The sequence below is a fragment of the Ambystoma mexicanum genome, chromosome 12 (assembly GCF_040938575.1).
Source record: "Ambystoma mexicanum isolate Mex_15411 chromosome 12, UKY_AmexF1_1, whole genome shotgun sequence".
In the NCBI taxonomy this organism is placed as follows: domain Eukaryota; kingdom Metazoa; phylum Chordata; class Amphibia; order Caudata; family Ambystomatidae; genus Ambystoma; species Ambystoma mexicanum.
In genome coordinates, this window is record NC_090936.1 from 526,065,282 (window position 1) to 526,085,722 (window position 20,441).

At 55.2% G+C, this 20,441-nt stretch overlaps 1 protein-coding gene across 1 annotated transcript in view; it reads left to right on the forward strand.

Moving 5' to 3' along the window:
• Positions 1-20,441, forward strand: part of OSBP (oxysterol binding protein) — a 1,428,945-nt gene that overhangs the window by 1,296,475 nt on the left and 112,029 nt on the right. The window contains exon 13 of the mRNA XM_069628826.1: positions 18,018-18,238. Within this exon, the coding sequence (XP_069484927.1) occupies positions 18,018-18,238 (221 nt within the window). The remainder of the gene's footprint in view (positions 1-18,017; positions 18,239-20,441) is intronic.

Below are 20,441 nucleotides of genomic sequence, written 5' to 3' on the forward strand. Positions count from 1 at the left end.
ATGCCATCATGGGATTTAAATCTAGTACTAAAATGTCTAATGGGAGCTCCAATTGAGCCCTTACATTCGTGCCCTTTGAGAATGCTCACCATGAAAACTGCCTTTTTAATAGCAATCACGTCTGCCCGTAGGGTTAGTGAGCTACAGGCCATGTCTTCCAAACCACCTTTCACATCATTTTCCAAGGACAAGGTAATTCTAAGAGTTGGGTCATCTTTCCTTCCGGAAGTTGTCAGAGTTTCACCTCACAAAAACGTATGGTTGCCATCTTTTTATCCACCTTCTCATTCTACAAAGGAGGAGGAGAGCATACATCGCCTGGACTCTAAAAGGATGCTAAGCTACAACATTACAAGAACAGCAAGTATTCGTCAAGATGATTAGCTCTTCATTGGTTACGCTGGTCCAGGATTAGTATTGGCTGTCACAAAACAATCTCTAGAAGGATTGTCATGTGCATAACCGAATGTTACTCTTTATCAGGCAACGATTCGCCCGAAGAATTGAGGGCACATTCCACTAGAGGGGTGGCTGCTTCCTCAGCTTTGGAAAGAGGCGGGACATTTGCAGAGCGGCAACCTGGTCGTCGCCTCATACTTTCAGTAAACTTGACTGTGTAGATTTTTTATCAGGAGAGGAAGCAAAATGTGCACGAGCTGTCCTTTATATTATAAACAAATTGGTACATTCTTGGCACCCACCACCTAAGTCAAACTGCTTTGGGAGTCTATCAAAAATGAGGAATACATTGAAGGGCACAAACCATTTGAAGAACAAGTTACTTACGTGGGAACGTTCATTCGACTGGGTATTCCTCCCACATATATTTCATCGCCCTACCATCCATCCCCTCTCGCTTGCCTAGAATTTCTGAGTCTTACACCGTCCTTTCTCGCAACATCAAGAGTGTCTCCTCCTATGATACATTCAAATTAAAGGAGGAAAAAACTAATAACTGAGGTAATGGTCAGCGCGCATGCTTCATATACCACCATCTGCATCACTAGGGACGCTATAGAGGCCATTGAGGACCAAGACTCAATGCTGCACAAGGCAAAACCCTATGAAAAAGAACTACTGGAGCAAGCTGCAAGCAGACTTGAATATCAAAGATGAGAAATACGTGGGAGCAACATCCAGTCTAAAGAAGGTTACCATGGGTAAGTAACTTATTCTTTACTCCCAACTTTTAAAAATAGGGAGTAAAATACTCCCACTTACAAATCTTATCTGGAGCACTGAGTGTGAATAATCAAAACCATTTTGAGTTTGAAAGTGGTGTTTGTGGATCGTACTTTATCTGAAATGCAAAGATAAATGGGAAAGAAGACATTGTGCATCGCTTACTGTACAACAGGGACCTGCAGAACAAAAACCCAGGCCAATATTTGAAAAACAAAGGCCTTGTTGGAGGAAGGAGGCAGCTGAAGTCAGTGGAAAAAGGAAGACAAGTTGCGTCTGAGGTGTATGGTAATTTAAGGGAGCAGACAGTTTTCAGGCGAGTCATTTTGTGAAAAGAGTTACCTGAAAAGGGCTAGGCATGAGTGAGCACCCAAGGAAGGTGTTGGAGATAATTATGGATTGAGGACAGTCGCAGGGAGAGAGAAGAGGTACCTTATTGCAAACCGGGGGCAGTGAAAGTAAAGTAAGGATGGCAGAAACCCTGTAGGCAGGCAGTTGCCATACTCGCCCCCCCACCACACCCCAACTAGTTTAACAGAGAGTGTGTGTAGTAAGAGGAACGGTACATTTTGACCGAATCCAAAAGTTTGCATGGAGGAAAAGTCCTAAAAATGCTACCACCAAAGGTTCGAACACCAAATGTTTGAACCTTTGGTGGTAGCATTATAGGGAAGTATAAAAAAAAAAGACTGCAGGGTGTCCCCCGCAACACCCCGCTCACTATACGGTGTGGTATAGTGAGCAGGGGTTGCGGGGGAAACCCCTGCAGCCCCTGTAAAAAAGAAAAAAAAAGAAAAGGACCCTGCAGCACCGATTCCTGATCACAGAAGTGAAAGGGAACTGGCGCCCCAGGGACTCAGCGTGAAGAAAAAGGTAAGTAGGGTTTGTGTATGTTGTGGGTGGGAGTGTGCTGATGGTGTGGGTGGGGGGTGTCGTGGTGTGGGTGGGGGTGAGGATATGTAGGGGTTTTAATGTGTGTTAGCATGGGAAATGTGCAAACATTTGGTGGTTCGCACATTTCTCATGCAAACTTTCCGGCCGCGGTAAAATCAGCCGTGGTCGGATCACGTAGATCCTAGTAAGAGAGAGGTCTAGTATCAGGTGAAGAGTGCGATAGATGCTTGGCAGCAAGCCACTTTTTTTAAAGGTGAATCTGATCATCAGAGCTCTGATAAATATGATGTGGGGTTGCCCCATGAGCAGTTTGCAAAACCCCCCAGCATGATATGCACTTAGTCTGCCATCCCTGAGGAAAAGGAGTAGGAATCAGTCACTGCATCCAATTTTCCCAGGAAAGCGTCACCTCACAGATAACCGAGGTGACAATAATCCTGAGCACCTTGACAGGTCCCAGGCAGAATGAGGAGAGAATGTTAGCATTCCTTATAGGATATATGTATATTACATGGCCACAGGAGTGGCCATGTAGTTATGGATAAGCTGCTGTTTCCATAGGAAGAGCACTTTTTTGGCCGGCTTATAACTTTGCTCCCCCTGGACGAATCCTCACCAAACTTTGCAAAAAAAGTATATGGCCCACTCTGATTTTCCTTGCAAAGTTGGTGAGGATTCGTCCAGGGGGGGAAAGTTATAGGGGGGTCCCAAAATAATTTTTTTCCCATAGACTGAATGGGAATTTTTTTTTGCTCGTGCCTATAGCCCAAACCGCTGGACGGATTTTCACCAAATTTGGACCAGGAGCAGCGGCTTGGTCCCGAAAGCGTGCTTTTGCAAATTTGGTGAAAATCCATCCAGTAGTTTTTTAAAAAATGACCAAAAAGTAGGTAAAAAACTAGTGATATCTGTGTTTGCTTCGCGGACACACTTCCCTGTTCGCTCCGCGGACAGGACAGGGATTGGGCAAGCGGGTTGCGTTGTGTCTGCGGACATGTTACGTGCTTTGCCATTGTGGTTTGCGGTGAGAGCCCGGCTAGTAAGTGTCTTCGTTCTGTTCCCCCCCACCCCCCGCTCATGCCCGTGTCTTCCTCAGGTTCCCCCCACCACCCCCGCTCATGCCCGTGTCTTCCTCCCATTCCCCCCACCCCCTGCTCATGTCCGTGACTCCTTCCTGCCCTCCCCACCCCCGTGTCTCCCCTGTTCCTCCAGGCCCCACTCACGCCATCGGCACACGGTGGCCTGCGGAGGGCCGAGGAGCGGAATCTGCCGTCTGCACAGTTAGCTCAGGCCCCGTGTCTTCCTCCCGTTCCCCCCACCCCCGCTCATCCCCCGTGTCTCCCTCACGACCCCCCCCCCACCCCCTGTTAATGCCCTGTGTCTCCCCTGTCCCCCCACCCCTGCTCATGCCCTGTGTCTCTCCCCTTCCCCCCACCCCCCGCTCATGCCCCGTGTCTCTCCCCTCCCCCCACCCCCCGCTCATGCCCCGTGTCTCTCCCCTTCCCCCACCCCCCCCTCATGTCCTGTCTCTCCCCTTCCCCCCACCCCCCACTCATGCCCGTGTCTTTCCCCTACCCCCCACCCCCGCTCATGACCCGTGTGTCTCTCCCCTCCCCCAACCCCCTGCTCATGGCCCGTGCGTCTCTCCCCTTCCCCCCCCGCTCATGCCATGTGTGTCCCTCCCCACCCCCCGCTCATGCCCCATGTGTCCCTCCCCCCCACCCCCCGCTCATGCCCCTTGTCTCTCCCCTTCCCCCCACCCCCCGCTCATGCCCCGTGTCTCTCCCCTTACCCCCCACCCCCCGCTCATGCCCCGTGTCTCTCCCCTTACCCCCCACCCCCCGCTCATGCCCCGTGTCTCTCCCCTTACCCCCCATCCCCGCTCATGCCCCGTGTGTCTCTCCCCTCCTCTCCACCCCCGCTCATGGCCCGTGTGTCTCTCCCCTTCCCCCCCACCCCCGCTCATGGCCCGTGTGTCTCTCCCCTTCCCCCACCCCCTGCTCATGCCCCCTGTGTATCTCCCCTCCCCCACCCCCGCTCATGCCCCGTGTCTCTCCCCTCCCCCACCCCCGCTCATGCCCCGTGTGTCTCTCCCCTCCGCCCCCTGCTCATGCCCCGTGTCTGTCCCCTTCCCCCCTCACCCCCTGCTCATGCCCCGTGTCTCTCCCCTTCCCCCCCACCCCCCGCTCATGCCCCGTGTGTCTCTCCCCTCCCCCCACCCCCTGCTCATGCCCTGTGTGTCTCGTTTTTTCAAGACGCCCGCCATCTTTGTTTGTGGTTTGTGGTGAGAGCCCGGCTAGTAAGTCCGGCTAGTAAGTGTCTTCCTTCTGCTCCCCCCGCTCATGCCCCGTGTCTCTCCCCTTCCCCCCCACCCCCCGCTCATACCCCGTGCCTCTCCCCTCTCCCCCACCCCCCGCTTATGCCCTGTGCCTTTCCTCTTCCCCCACCCCCCGCTCATGCCCCGTGCGTCTCTCCCCTTCCCCCCACCCCCCGCTCATGCCCTGTGTATCGCCCCCCCACCCCCGCACATGCCCCGTGTGTCTATACCCTTCCCTCCCAATCCGCTCATGCCCTATGTCTCTCCCCCTCCCCACACCCCCGCTCATGCCCCGTGTGTCTTTCGCCCTCCCCCCACCCCCCGCTCATGCCCCGTGTCTCTCCCCCTCCCCCCACCCCCCGCTCATGGCCCATGCCTCCCCTGTTCCCCCACCCCCGCTCATGCCCCGTGTCTCCCCTGTTCCCCCGCTCATGCCCTGTGTCTCCCCTGTTCCCCCCCCGCTCATGCCCCGTGTGTCTCCCTTCCCCCCCACCCCCGGCTCATGCTCCGTGTCTCTCCCCTCCCCCACCCCCTGCTCATGCCCCGTGTGTCTCTCCCCTCACCTCTGTTCATGCCCCGTGGTCTCTCCCCTCCCCCCACCCCCGTTCATGCCCCGTGTGTCTCTCCCCTCCCCCCACCCCCGTTCATGCCCCGTGTGTCTCTCCCCTTCCCCCACCCCCTGCTCATGCCCTGTGTCTCTCCCCTTCCCTCCCACCCCCTGCTCATGCCCTGTGTCTCGCCCCTCCCCCCACCCCCCGCTCATGCCCTGTGTATCTCCCCCCATCCCCCGCTCATGCCCCGTGTGTCTATACCCTTCCCTCCCAATCCGCTCATGCCCCATGTCTCTCCCCCTCCCCACACCCCCGCTCATGCCCCATGTGTCTCTCGCCCTCCCCACACCCCCCGCTCATGCCCCGTGTCTCTCCCCCTCCCCCCACCCCCCGCTCATGGCCCATGTCTGCCCTGTTCCCCCACCCCCGCTCATGCCCCGTGTCTCCCCTGTTCCCCCCGCTCATGCCCCGTGTCTCCCCTGTCCCCCCCCCCCCGCTCATGCCCCGTGTGTCTCTCCCTTCCCCCCCACCCCCGGCTCATGCTCCGTGTCTCTCCCCTCCCCCCACCCCCTGCTCATGCTCCGTGTCTCTCCCCTCCCCCACCCCCTGCTCATGCTCCGTGTCTCTCCCCTCCCCCCACCCCCGCTCATGCTCCATGTCCCCCCTCCCCCCCACCCCCGCTCATGCCCCGTGTCCCCCCTCCCCCCCACCCCCGCTCATGCCCCGTGTCCCCCCTCCCCCCCACCCCCGCTCATGCCCCGTGTCCCCCCTCCCCCCCACCCCCGCTCATGCCCCGTGTCCCCCCTCCCCCCCACCCCCGCTCATGCCCCGTGTCCCCCCTCCCCCCCACCCCCGCTCATGCCCCGTGTCCCCCCTCCCCCGCTCATGCCCCGTGTCCCCCCTCCCCCCCACCCCGCTCATGCCCCGTGTCCCCCCTCCCCCCCACCCCCGCTCATGCCCCGTGTCCCCCCTCCCCCCCACCCCCGCTCATGCCCCGTGTCCCCCCTCCCCCCAACCCCGCTCATGCCCCGTGTCCCCCCTCCCCCCACCCCCGCTCATGCCCCGTGTCCCCCCTCCCCCCACCCCCGCTCATGCCCCGTGTCCCCCCTCTCCCCCACCCCCGCTCATGCCCCGTGTCCCCCCTCCCCCCCACCCCCGCTCATGCCCCGTGTCCCCCCTCCCCCCCACCCCCGCTCATGCCCCGTGTCCTCCCTCCCCCCCACCCCCGCTCATGCCCCGTGCCCTCCCTCCCCCCCACCCCCGCTCATGCCCCGTGCCCTCCCTCCCCCCCACCCCCGCTCATGCCCCGTGCCCTCCCTCCCCCCCACCCCCGCTCATGCCCCGTGCCCCCCCTCCCCCCCACCCCCGCTCATGCCCCGTGCCCCCCCTCCCCCCCACCCCCGCTCATGCCCCGTGTCCCCCCTCCCCCCCACCCCCGCTCATGCCCCGTGTCCCCCCTCCCCCCAACCCCGCTCATGCCCCGTGTCCCCCCTCCCCCCCACCCCCGCTCATGCCCCGTGTCCCCCCTCCCCCCCACCCCCGCTCATGCCCCGTGTCCCCCCTCCCCCCCACCCCCGCTCATGCCCCGTGTCCCCCCTCCCCCCACCCCCGCTCATGCCGCGTGTCCCCCCTCCCCCCCACCCCCGCTCATGCCCCGTGTCCCCCCTCCCCCCCACCCCCGCTCATGCCCCGTGTCCCCCCTCCCCCCCACCCCCGCTCATGCCCCGTGTCCCCCCACCCCCGCTCATGCCCCGTGTCCCCCCTCCCCCCCACCCCCGCTCATGCCCCGTGTCCACCCTCCCCCCACCCCCGCTCAAGCCCCGTGTCCCCCCTCCCCCCGCTCATGCCCCATGTCCCCCCTCCCCCCACCCCCGCTCATGCCCCGTGTCCCCCCTCCCCCCACCCCTGCTCATGCCCCGTGTCCCCCCTCCCCCCCACCCCCGCTCATGCCCCGTGTCCCCGTCCCCCTCCCCCCCACCCCCGCTCATGCCCCGTGTCCCCCCTCCCCCCCACCCCCGCTCATGCCCCGTGTCCCCCCTCCCCCCCACCCCCGCTCATGCCCCGTGTCCCCCCTCCCCCCCACCCCCGCTCATGCCCCGTGTCCCCCCTCCCCCCTACCCCCGCTCATGCCCCGTGTCCCCCCTCCCCCCCACCCCCGCTCATGCCCCGTGTCCCCCCTCCCCCCCACCCCCGCTCATGCCCCGTGTCCCCCTTCCCCCCACCCCCGCTCATGCCCCGTGTCCCCCCTCCCCCCCACCCCCGCTCATGCCCCGTGTCCCCCCTCCCCCCCACCCCCGCTCATGCCCCGTGTCCCCCCTCCCCCCCACCCCCGCTCATGCCCCGTGTCCCCCCTCCCCCCCACCCCCGCTCATGCCCCGTGTCCCCCCTCCCCCCCACCCCCGCTCATGCCCCGTGTCCCCCCTCCCCCCCACCCCCGCTCATGCCCCGTGTCCCCCTCCCCCCACCCCCGCTCATGCCCCGTGTCCCCCCTCCCCCCCACCCCTGCTCATGCCCCGTGTCCCCCCTCCCCCCCACCCCTGCTCATGCCCCGTGTCCCCCCTCCCCCCCACCCCGGCTCATGCCCCCCCTCCCCCCCACCCCGGCTCATGCCCCGTGTCCCCCCTCCCCCCCACCCCGGCTCATGCCCCGTGTCCCCCCTCCCCCCCACCCCAGCTCATGCCCCGTGTCCCCCCTCCCCCCCACCCCAGCTCATGCCCCGTGTCCCCCTCCCCCCCACCCCGCTCATGCCCCGTGTCCCCCTCCCCCCCACCCCGCTCATGCCCCGTGTCCCCCTCCCCCCCACCCCGCTCATGCCCCGTGTCCCCCTCCCCCCCACCCCGCTCATGCCCCGTGTCCCCCCTCCCCCCCACCCCCGCTCATGCCCCGTGTCCCCCCTCCCCCCCACCCCCGCTCATGCCCCGTGTCCCCCCTCCCCCCCACCCCCGCTCATGCCCCGTGTCCCCCTCCCCCCCACCCCGCTCATGCCCCGTGTCCCCCCCGCTCATGCCCCGTGTCTTCCCCCCCTCCCCCCACCCCCGCTCATGCCCCGTGTCTTCCTCCCCCTCCCCCCCACCCCCGCTCATGCCCCGTGTCTTCCTCCCCCTCCCCCCCACCCCCGCTCATGCCCCGTGTCTTCCCCCCCTCCCCCCCACCCCCGCTCATGCCCCGTGTCTTCCCCCCCTCCCCCCCACCCCCGCTCATGCCCCGTGTCCCCGTCCCCCTCCCCCCCACCCCCGCTCATGCCCCGTGTCCCCCCTCCCCCCCACCCCCGCTCATGCCCCGTGTCCCCCCACCCCCGCTCATGCCCCGTGTCCCCCCTCCCCCCACCTACCCGCTCATGCACCGTGTCCCCCCTCCACCCCCCACCCCCGCCCATGCCCGTGTCTTCCTCCCGTTCCCCCCACCCCCCGTTCATGTCTGTGTCTCCTTCCTGCCCCCCCCACCCCCGTGTCTTCCCTGTTCCTCCAGGCCCCGCTTACGCCATCGGCACACGGTGGCCTGCGGAGTGCCGAGGAGCGGAATCTGCCGTCTGCACAGTTAGCTCAGGCCCCGTGTCTTCCTCCCGTTCCCCCCACCCCCGCTCATCCCCCGTGTCTCCCCTGATCCCCCCACTCCCGCTCATGTCTCCGCTCATCCCCGTGTCTCCTCTGTTCCCCCCACCCTCCGCTCATCCCCGTGTCTCCCTCACGATCCCCCCCACCCCCTGTTAATGCCCTGTGTCTCCCCTGTCCCCCCACCCCCCGCTCATGCCCCGTGTGTCTCTCCCCTCCCCCCCCACTCATGCCCCGTCTCTCCCCTCCCCCACCCCCCGCTCATGCCCCGTGTCTCTCCCCTTCTCCCCCACCCCCGCTCATGCCCCGTGTCTCCCCTTCCCCCGCTCATGTCCCTTGTCTCTCCCCTACCCCTCACCCCCCGCTCATGCCCCCTGTCTTTCCCCTACCCCCCACCCCCCGCTCATGACCCGTGTGTCTCTCCCCTCCCCCCAACCCCCTGCTCATGGCCCGTGTGTCTCTCCTCTTCCCCCCACCCCCCGCTCATGCCCTGTGTGTCCCTCCCCTCCCTCCCACCCCCCGCTCATGCCCCATGTGTCTCCCCTTCCCCCCTCCCCCGCTCATGCCCCGTGTGTCTCCCCTTCCTCCCCACCTCCCGCTCAGGCCCCATGTGTCCCCCTTCACCCCTCCCCCGCTCATGCCCCGTGTGTCTCTCCCCTTCGCCCCCCGGTCATGCCCCGTGTCTCCCCTCCCACACCCCCTGCTCATGCCCTGTTTCTCTCCCCTCCCCTCACCCCCCGCTCATTCCCCGTGTCTCTCCCCTCCCCCCATCCCCCGCTCATGCCCCGTGTCTCTCTCCCCTTCACTCCCCGCTCATGCCCTGTGTGTCTCTCCCCTCCCCCCACCACCCGCTCATGCCCCATGTCTCTCTCCCCTTCACTCCCCGCGTCTCCCTCCTTTCCCCCTACCCCCCGCTTATACCCCGTGTCTCTACCCTTCCCCATCCCCCGCTCATGCCCCGTGTCTCTCCCCTCCCCCCACCCCCGTTCATGCCCTGTGTCTCCCCTTCCCCCCACCCCCGTTCATGCCCTGTGTCTCCCCTTCCCCCCACCCCCGTTCATGCCCTGTCTCTCCCCTTCCCCCCACCCCTGCTCATGCCCCGTGTCTCTCCCCTCCCCCCACCACCCGCTCATGCCCCATGTCTCTCTCCCCTTCACTCCCCGCTCATACCCCGTGTGTCTCTACCCTTGCCCCCCACCCCCCGCTCATGCGCTGTGTCTCTCCCTTCACCCCCCGCTCATGCGCTGTCTCTCCCCTTCACCCCCCGCTCATGCGCCGTGTGTCTCCCCTCCCCCCACCCCCTGCTCATGCCCCGTGTCTCCCCTCCCCCCACCCCCTGCTCATGCCCCGTGTCTCCCTCCCCCCACCCCTGCTCATGCCCCGTGTCTCTCCCCTCCCCCACCCCTGCTCATGCCCCATGTCTCACCTCCCCCCACCCCTGCTCATGCCCCATGTCTCACCCCTCCCCCCCACCCCCGCTCATGCACCGTGTCTCTCCCCCTCCCCCCCACCACCCCCTGCTCATGCCCCATGTCTCTCCCCTGTTCCCACCACCCCTGCTCATGCCCCGTGTCTGCCCTGTTCCCCCACTCCTGCTCATGCCCCGTGTCTCCCCTGTTCCCCCACCCCCCGCTCATGCCCCATGTGTCTCCCCTGTTCCCCCACCCCCCGCTCGTGCCCCATGTCTCCCCGCCCCCCCGCTCATGTGCCGTGTCTCTCCCCTTCCCCCTCCCACTGCTCATGCCCCGTGTGTCTTTCCCCTTCCCTCCCACCCCCTGCTCATGCTCCGTGTCTCTCCCCTCCCCCCCACCCCCCGCTCATGCTCCGTGTCTCTCCCCTCCCCCCCACCCCCGCTCATGCTCCGTGTCTCTCCCCTCCCCCCCACCCCCGCTCATGCTCCGTGTCTCTCCCCTCCCCCCACCCCCGCTCATGCTCCGTGTCTCTCCCCTGCCCCCACCCCCCGCTCATGCCCTGTGTCTCTCCCCTCCCCCCCCACCCCCGCTCATGCCCCATGTCTCTCCCCCTCCCCCCCACCCCCGCTCATGCCCCGTGTGTCTCTCGCCCTCCCCCCACCCCCCGCTCATGCCCCGTGTCTCTCCCCCTCACCCCCACCCCCGCTCATGCCCCATGTCTCTCCCCCTCCCCCCCACCCCCGCTCATGCCCCGTGTGTCTCTCGCCCTCCCCCCACCCCCCGCTCATGCCCCGTGTCTCTCCCCCTCACCCCACTCATGCCCCGTGTCTGCCCTGTTCCCCCACCCCCGCTCAGGGCCCGTGTCTGCCCTGTTCCCCCACCCCCGCTCATGGCCCGTGTCTGCCCTGTTCCCCCACCCCCACTCATGCCCCGTGTCTCCCCTGTTCCCCCGCTCATGCTCCATGTGTCTCTCCCCTCCCCCCACCCCCTGCTCATGCCCCGTGTGTCTCTCCCCTCCCCTCCCCCCCGCTCATGCCCTGTGTCCCCCTCCTCCCACCCCCGCTCATGCCCTGTCCCCCCTCCCCCCACCCCCGCTCATGCCCCGTGTCCCCCCTCCCCCCCACTGATGCCCCGTCTCCCTCCTTTCCCCCTGACCCCCGCTCATGTCCCGTGTGTCTCCCCTTCCCCCCAACCCCCGCTCATGCCCCGTGTCTCCCCTTCCCCCCCACCCACCGCTCATGCCCCGTGTGTGTAACACCTCATAAGTGCCCCTAGTTAGCTTAACCTCCTTGTGGCAATTAGGTCATCAGTCATTGGAGGACGCTTTCTAATAACTTAGTGGGGCATCAGGGTGTATGTATTTTTCCCCCTCCTTTTCCCCCTCCTTTTCCTCTTCTTTCTAATGTCGGATTGAATTGCAGAAAGAGTGAGATCTTCATGATCCTTGTAACCGCTCACTTCACTGAAGAAAACAGCAGGAGTCCGTACTCTTGTGGGACTCTCCCGTCCCCTGCTGACCCAATTTATGTTGAATATACAACGAATTATTCAATTATTTGTATATTCCATTTTTCAACAATTTTCACACTAGGCATTTTTCTCAATTCATCTCAGCATTGCGTTTGTAGCATGAACCAATACATGTAATTCTTCAAAGAAAAAAGCTACAATTTTTTAACATTGGTAGACAATTTTGCCAGCAGATTTCCAACAGTCACCCTAAGTGCCTAGTTTAACAAAAGACTCGATGTATGAGCTATATGTTCCATCCTTATGTGTTGTTTCTATGCGTTTTGGGGTCTGTACTCCCCTTCTTCAGGCCTGGTCTACCCAATTTTCTGATATCTAGGGGAAATGAGCAATAATCAGACTTTAATATTTCTTAAATACACAATTCCAAAAAGACACTCAGGATTCTGGATTTTATAATTGCCTGTGTGTGTGTGTCTCATCCACATGTCGGTTCCAACGTTTTTTCTTCTATCTGTATCCTATAGGTAGGTATCTGAGTCTCCCTAAAAAGATCCAATATAGATGTTTAAACACCTCTACCTCCTTAATGAAGTAATCAATATTTTATTATTTTACAAAGATTCATGTCAGTCTTTAGCATTTAATTCTATTGTAGCAAATATATTTTATGACCTTAACAGTCTCTCAGAGAACTCTTCACTTCTCAACCCTGAGGAGTGGTTTATGACGCCAACTTCAACTATTTTCAGCCCTCTTTTTGGGGCAACCTCGCTAGTAGGGTTGCTCCTGCAGACATAAGTATTCCTTTATGAGTTATTGTTCTACCCCATCGATAGGTACATCCTATCATATTAGTTGATATAATTTCCAATGTTGAAAATCTTACTCTTGCGTTGCATTGATAATTAAACTCCAAACTGCAAATTAATTTCCCTCTGATATTCCGGGTAGATCTCTTTTCAATAGGATATAGCCTGCGGGTTTAGCAAAAAACGGGGGTTTATCAAAGTATGTATGCTATTCACATCTTTAACGGATGTTAATTACATGAATATTGTAATTAAAATATTATGGAATTCCTGTTCTACATGGGTGCCATTATAATGGGATATCCCCTGTCCGTTTAGCTGAGGGGTATGACTTAGTCTGAGTAAAGTTAGCATCTTAAATTGGTGTACATTTTTGTGAGTATTGGGGCTTGAATGTTCAAGAATTCTATTTCACATGGGCACCAATGTAATGACATCTCCCCTGCCTGTACGGCTATGGGGTTTGGCACAGTCTGTGTTTAGATTGGCATCCTAAGTAAGTGCACTTTTTGTGCATATTGTGGTCAAGGGTATTAAGGAATCCTATTCCTCCATTCCATATCTTACCTGCCGATTCTTAGTGTACATCATCCTCTGTATTCGCGGGCCGCAAAAAAGAGGGAACACAAAATGGTGGTTATTTGTTTACTAACGTCATCACGCGATAGCGTGATGACGTCACTTTGCAGTCCTGTACTGAAGGATATTCTTTTAGTCACAGTCCTATTGTTTTGTTGCTCAAAAACGATCGGACAATGTTTCAGAGAATGTCATTTTGGTAACACTTTCAACAAGTGCTATTCTATTTATGTGTATGCCTAATTCAGTACTGTACCGAAGTTATCAAATACAATATAAATCCGATATTGATTGCAAACACATATTGGTCACTTCCACAGTATCCTTGCTGTAAGTAACAATTCTAGGATATATTTAAGTATGACAGTGCTAATCTGACTATTTGATATTGTAATAGCTGATTATATTTATACCTTATCTTGGCTAGCCTTCCTGGGTGATCATCAGAGTTCCCTAGACCAACATGTAAGATGTGCCCTGGTATATATTAATCTCTTGCTGATCTTGCTGATGTGATCCTTATCCTTTGAGTAGGTTGCACATTAACCATTCTCACTAATTCCTTGTAATGTCAAGTAAGTAATACCCTCCTTGGAGTATCTAAAAACAATGAAAACGCAAAATATATTCAAACTAAACATTATTGAAAATCTGCGTAAGAAAAAATTCAAAAACATAACTAAGTGCCACTCTCCAAAAGACACAACACTAGTGAATGCCCAATAGACAAGACAAATGTCCACACAAATGGAGAGATTGGTGAGCAAAACAACTCCTGGTGCTCACATACACCTTAGGCTATACTTGAGTATCAGCTCGTGCATCTGGTTACTTTACATGTGCAAAACAGTTCTAAAACAATCCAAACAATAAAAAACTTAAGCAACCCAATATTTGAATTATTTCAGACAATCTATGAGAGAAGGAAGTTAGTTGTACAATAAGATTTGAGACTGATGCCTACTCAAGTTTCAGCTATACTGTTGCCCGAGAATGTTGTCATGGCCCAGCCTTCTTCGGAGCAAGCTGAATTGGTTTTTCTATTGGAGAGACCAATTTAATGGCCACCAGTCTCTCAAAAAACGATTTACATGTAATAGAGGAAGTTTTGCAAACAAGACAATTATGCCAAAACATAAAAATAAAGGACACTTTTATAAAATAAAAACGATACCATGTCATACGAGATGGGCTGTCAGTCAATTCACCATCGTAACGGTGCAAAGTCGAGATTAACCCACAGAGGTTCATGTTACATTTGGTGTCCCCTCATATGGATGGAGTCTGCAAAAATGGATAAAGCTCCTGAGCTAACAAGCGGGTAGTAAAAGCCATAACAATCAAAAGTAGATGCTTCTTCCCCTGAACCTTTAAGTTGATGCCCCATTTTTGGCCGCATGGCGTAAACTTTCTTCCCCCCTGGCTTTGGACTGGCACGTTGCCAAGAAGTATCATCTGGCTCACTTAGGATTTGTTTCTGTCCACATGTCCTATACCTGAGAGCCTTGTGATGCAGACCTCCACTGCATGTTTGAAGTAGAATACTTTTCCTTCTTTGCCCCAAAACACGGATAGCATGGAGCTTGACATCAAAGGAAACAAGGTGTTTGCTTCCAACAACCTGCCTTTGAATGCTACTGGTTCCCCAGCCAACTTACTCTTACACCTTGTGGAGTGTGATTTCCGAGGCAATGAAGAACCTCCCAATGCAGGAGAAGGATGGGTTTTAGCTTTCTGGAGGATGACATGGAGGCTGCATGACTGATACTACAGTCTGGTCTGTGCACAGCAGACGGTGTGGTTTGTGCTATGAGAAATTCTTGATTTGCCACAAATGTCCAGACCAAACTCTTGAGATGCCATTAGACAGTTACAACCCATTTGGGCCTGCCTGAAGTCTTTGATTTCCTGAAGAAACTCAGAGCATCTAAGGCCCTGATGAGGTTCTTGTTTCTAGATGTCCAGCATTTCTAGATGTCCAGCAGTCTGCAGCATCTGCCTTTTGGGTGTGGTCCTTTTTGCTCCTTCAGCTCTTTTGCCCATTGTGATAAAAGGCAGGTGCTCTCAAGCAAATAGTCTCTGGGGTGCTCCCTTAGGCAGAGGTGCCCAAAGAGGTGGTGTTTCGTTTAGCTTTATTTCGGCCACAAAAAGCCATAAAAGCAACGCAGATCAATAATACAAAATACAGACACTATACATAATAGATTAAAATACAAGACTTACAATTCCATAGTAAAGCCCTGGAAGTATATAAACAATTATTACACAAGGATTTATTTGTGTGGACATATGCCCCAATGATACATAGCCAAATGCGGTGCAAGATTGCAGAATTGCTGTGCAAGAATGCAGGACTTTCAACCCCATAGGACATTCTCAGGCTCAAGAGCCTAAAGTCACTTATGAGCCCTAATTGCCCATTGTGATATGCATACAGTTATTTTCCAAATTCCACCAGATACAACGTTGCAGCATCTCTCACATGGCAAGGATACAAAGCAACTGGACCCTATCTGGTATTCAACGCTTCTACTTTAAAAGTTTAAAAAAAAAAAAAATGTTAAGCCCCTTTTTCTTTAAACAAAGGGCAAAATAGCTATTTGCCTTAAACTATTTCATAATTCAGTGCTATAATAACACTCCCAGCTGGTACCATACTCCATGCCCTCTAGGCCCTAGAGTCTACGGGAAAAGTGGCTACCAAAGTGCAAATTCATAATAAGGGTGCACAAATTACCATCATACATGTCACTGGGAATGCAAAGTTCCTGAGCAGACAGTTAAGCATAGAGGGCCCCTCAACCATTTATTTTACAATAGGGAATATCATGCAAAGTACAAGTGCGTACATGGCTTGACAACACAATGGCATATTACTTCAAGGACTTGCCCCACATTTTCTCCATCATTGGATCAGTCACTACTAGGTGGAAGCTTTGAGACTACTCCTCCAGACCTGGAGCAGATTATTCCACAAACAATGGGTTGCCAGCAGATATTTAGCAGCACTATATACTAACAGCTCTTCCCTCGTGGCTCGGATTCTACTTTGCATGATCAACGGTCTCAAGTACTTTCTTCTTATACCTAGGTACCTTGGACAGATGAGAACAAAACAGACTACACGTTCAATTGGATCCAAACAAAAGGGCCAGTTAATGGAGACTGCTTCATTCCACTTGTTTCTAGCGCTTGCAAGCGGTAGGATGCCCATGCGCAATTTTGTGTATAACGCTCTCATTTGCTTTGGATACATGCAATCCAAATACAGTTCGTATCCATTGTGCTCTTTAAGATAACAATACCTTCCAAAATTAAGGGATTGCACAATCTTTGCTGAACTTTTGTTTCCCATTTTGTAATATAGGCAGCTTTAATTCTTGCTTTGGTACAGCTTTTTTGATTCAACCAAAGGTCGTCCCAATCCATTGCATGAAGTTTTTTTTTTTAACACCCATGATTCACTGCAATTGTAGCCCCCCTCTTGACCCATGGGATCCCTAATAGCTTCACAAATGAAGCTGATGCTCGGTGTACCCATTTCAAGGAAAGTTAGCAAGTTTGGGTCCTTCTTTGGTAACCCCAATATACACTTTAAGAATTTCCACCACTTTGAGTTCCCAGTATTATACACACCCTATAGCTCAGCGCAATACAAGGCCGCTTGTCTAGCTTGGCACTTATACTTTTCATGGGAGACGCACACTGCACCACTCCCATGCTCCAAAGCAAATCTAGATATTGCACCACTATATATAGCTAATCTCAATGCGGCACGCTCAATCTGTTCCCACCAGATGCGGTCCACCTTCACTCTCAGTCTTGAATAGTCGTATATCTTGACTTGTTCAATGGAACCTTCTCTAAACTCTAGCTTTAACCTTGGCTGTTTCTTGGTTCTATATTTCCTAAAGATCAATGATTTTGTTTTCTCTGTATTAATAGCTAAGCCATTAGCATCACAAAATGCTTCAAAGATCCTTAGTGGAGTTCTGAGATCCATGGGTGTAAGGGAAAGCAGAACTGCATCATCAGCGAAGAGAGGAATTGGTATCTTTGACATTTGGACTGGTCAGACCAACTAACCCTGTGCCCTGCACCTGCAGTCTGCAGTCTGCTGTCGGAGGGTGTCAGAGATGTCTAGGACCATCCTGTAGGCTTCCCATTTGACTAGGCACCTCTGCTGCCCCAAATAATCCTGTAGGTGAGTTTAGGATCAATCACTTTGAACTGTTTCCATAATACAAGGTAGTCATCCAATCAGTATTGGATGTCATAACCTTTCACTATGCTATTATTCAACCAAGGCTACAGCATCCAATACTGAAGAGTTGACTGCCTGTCTTCCTAGCCTCTGGAGTGCACTGAATGAGAAGTTGGTTGTAGTGTCCCTCTTCCGGATCGGCAACCCCTTGCACAAGAGCAGTTGTGCGAACTGATCCCCAGTAACCGCAAACCACAATACTCTTTTCCTAGGATCTCTGGCCTATTTGCACATGTTCCACGGTTGTCACTGTGGTTTATGCCATAGGGAACAGGAGGACTACAGTTCCAGTCATAACTCCCATGTGGCATGTTGGAATGCATGGTGCAGTTTGTCGCTCGATAGTGTGGTATAGGGCTATTAAACGGAAGAGGGCTGAGCATAACTGACAGCCAGTGTCAGTCTGCACCGCATGTGTGATGGTGAAGGAGGGAACTAGGGGCTGCCCCAGACTTTGCGCATTGCCCCAGCATGTGCACTTTTCTCACCAACATTTGGGGGGTTTTCAACTAAAAGGGTGAGGATAGAGGCCTGGAGCTGAGCTTGAGGGGAAGGGTGTTCATGACTGGAAACCCTGTGTGCTGCAATGATGCACCGGCTTATCAACAAGTGTAACCATCCTGTGCAGGGTGGGAGAAATGAAGAAATTAATCAGTGCAAGTGCCTTTGTAGTGTGATCATGAACCTCTCCCAGGTTCCCCTCTCACTGTCTGCTGCATTGCAAATATCACACTTAGAAAAGTTAATGGTCCCACGTTTCCCGAGATTATGGTGCAGGAATGTTTTGCTTTGCTTGACTTAAATGTTTCAGATTACTCTTGCCTATAAACATGAATTGTTAAGACACTACAATTTCACTGGAAATTAAGTGTTGGTGAACTACGATAGGCTCATTAATATGAAAAGTTTGCCTCCCTTCTGTAGTCCTCTTTTATGTCTCACTCCTATTTCGTTTTATTCTTTTCCACCCCATTTCGCACTGCAGGAAGAATGCAGAAAACATGTACTATTTCTCAGAGTTGGCACTGACACTCAATGCTTATGAGGAGGGCACAGCTCCCACAGACAGTCGGCTGCGTCCAGACCAGAGGCTAATGGAGAACGGCCGCTGGGATGAGGCCAATGCAGAGAAACAGAGACTGGAGGAGAAACAGCGAACGACACGCAAGAAGAGAGAAGCAGAAGCTGCAAAACCCACAGAAGAAGGTGAGGAGTGAGGTACTATGTTAGCATGGAAGTGATACATGAGTAGTAGTCATGACCACGTAGTTTGTCATAGACCGTCACAGATGACCTCACAAATTCAACAATTTATTACGTATTTGGAAGCTTTTATTTGTATTCTTCTTCTACACAAAGTGGTTTTGGCTGGGCTGCAGGAGGGCAAGACTAAGGGGAGTCCCTGGTCCTAGTTCTCAACCTCTCGTATTTTCACTCAACCTTGGCCCAGACTTCCCAGATGTTGCTCAGTACTAATGCCAGGTAACCCCTACAGTCCAAAGCTAACCTGTACTAACAGTGAGGACGTAAATTAAGCAGCCTTCCTGCTCTCACTACCTCCAGGAATTACTAAGGATACCCTACCCTGATATTCCCCAAGACAATGATTGGTATGATGTACCTGGTCACACATGCTCCTTAACTTTCTTTCTCTCTTCTCCCTATTCTTTCTCCCACTCTCGCCTGTTCTCCTTCTATTTCCTCCTATTCACATCCTTCTCATGCTCTCTCACTTTTCCCACGGTCTTCCTGTAATTTCTCTCTCCTGCTCCCTTCTCCTATTCTCTCCCCTCTTCCTGTGTTCTCCTCTCCTGTTCTCTACCTTCCTCTCTCTCCTCCCACTCCCTCTGGTTTTGCTCACCCTTCCCCCTGCTCTCTCCTCCCTGTCCATCTCTCTGATGTTTCTCACTCCCCTCCTTCCTCCCTCCTGTTACTACTCCCTATTCTCAAACCTCCTACACCAGTCTTCCTAGTCCCGGGAGGATAGCCCAGGGGCAACGTGCTTGCCTTGGAAACAAGACGACACGGAGCACCACAGGTTTGATCCCCGGATCCGCGCTTAGAAACCTCTGGGTATTAAGCGCATTATAAATAACGTATCATATCCACCCTCCCTTCTACTCTTTCACTTGCTCTCTGAACCACTTTTTACTCTGCACTCTAATCCAACTCTTTCCTACCAACCCCTCTCTCTAATACTCATTCCAACGCACACAACCACTCCACCACTCCCGATAACAATCTCTCTCACACACAGTACCTACCCTGCACTGTATACCACACTCTCCAGCACGTCCTCCCACTCCGCTTCTTGGCCTGGTCTGTTGGTCCACCACCTCTCCTCAGCACCCTTCATTCCTTTCTGGCTCATCAATTCCCCCTCTTTCCTATTTGTCTCTGCATACACTGGACTTCTTGGGTCAATCCTGGTGTTGTAATTTGAAAAACCCTTTGCAGTGTTTGCAAAGATCACTGGGGAAAGGATGGAACCCTCTGGGACTCCGTGGTTGACGGGTATCATTGGCGATCTACCGAAGTCCATCTGAGCAGATCTTTGGCAATGGGCGAGGTAGTACTTGAACCACCGTAGGACAAGATCGCTGATCCCCATGTGCCGATGTAGGGTGTACATGAGCACCGTGTTGTCTACTGTGTCGAAAGAGGTTGCGGAGAACCAGGATGCAGGGGTGGTGTGGCCGTCATCAAGGATGATAATGGCATCATTGACATATTGTTGCCGTCTCGTTGCTGCATCTGGCTCTGAACCTGGATTGGTAGTTTTTGAGGAGATTGTTGGTGTCAATGTGTTGCAGCAGTCGCGTGGTTACTGCTTTCTCAGTGATCTTACCTAGGAAGGGAAGATGGGTGCAATAGTTACCTAGAATGCGGGAATACAGAGTGGGTTTCTTTAATAGAGGGAGGATTTGTCCTGTCTCTAGGGTCGATGGGAAGGTGCCTTGAGTTAGGGAGATGTTAATGATCTCCAGGTAGGGAAGGAGAGCTTCTGCTGGGGAGGGTCTTCAGTATGGATGCTTGGAGGATGTCTATATGACGTGGCTTTGAGGGCAGCCAGGGTTTCTACTAGGTCCTCTGTAGAAAAGTGTCTTGAAATGTGTCCAGGTTATGGAGATTTTGCAAGGAGGGACGTGAGGTGGGTGTTTGGATGCAGAGCTGATGTCTGTGTGCTGGCGAATCCTGCTGATTTTGTCGATGCAGAAGGTCTTGATGGCAGTGTATTTTTCTATGGAGTGTGGTCTGGAAGGGTCGGGTAGTGGGTTGACCCAGAGCTTGACTGCTTTGAAAAGGGCTCTGCTTTTGTTGTTGACTTCTACTATGGTGTTCTGATTGTAGGAGGCGGTGGCTGTGTTGATTAGTTGTCAGCAGGCTGCTCTGAGTTCCTTGAGGAGAG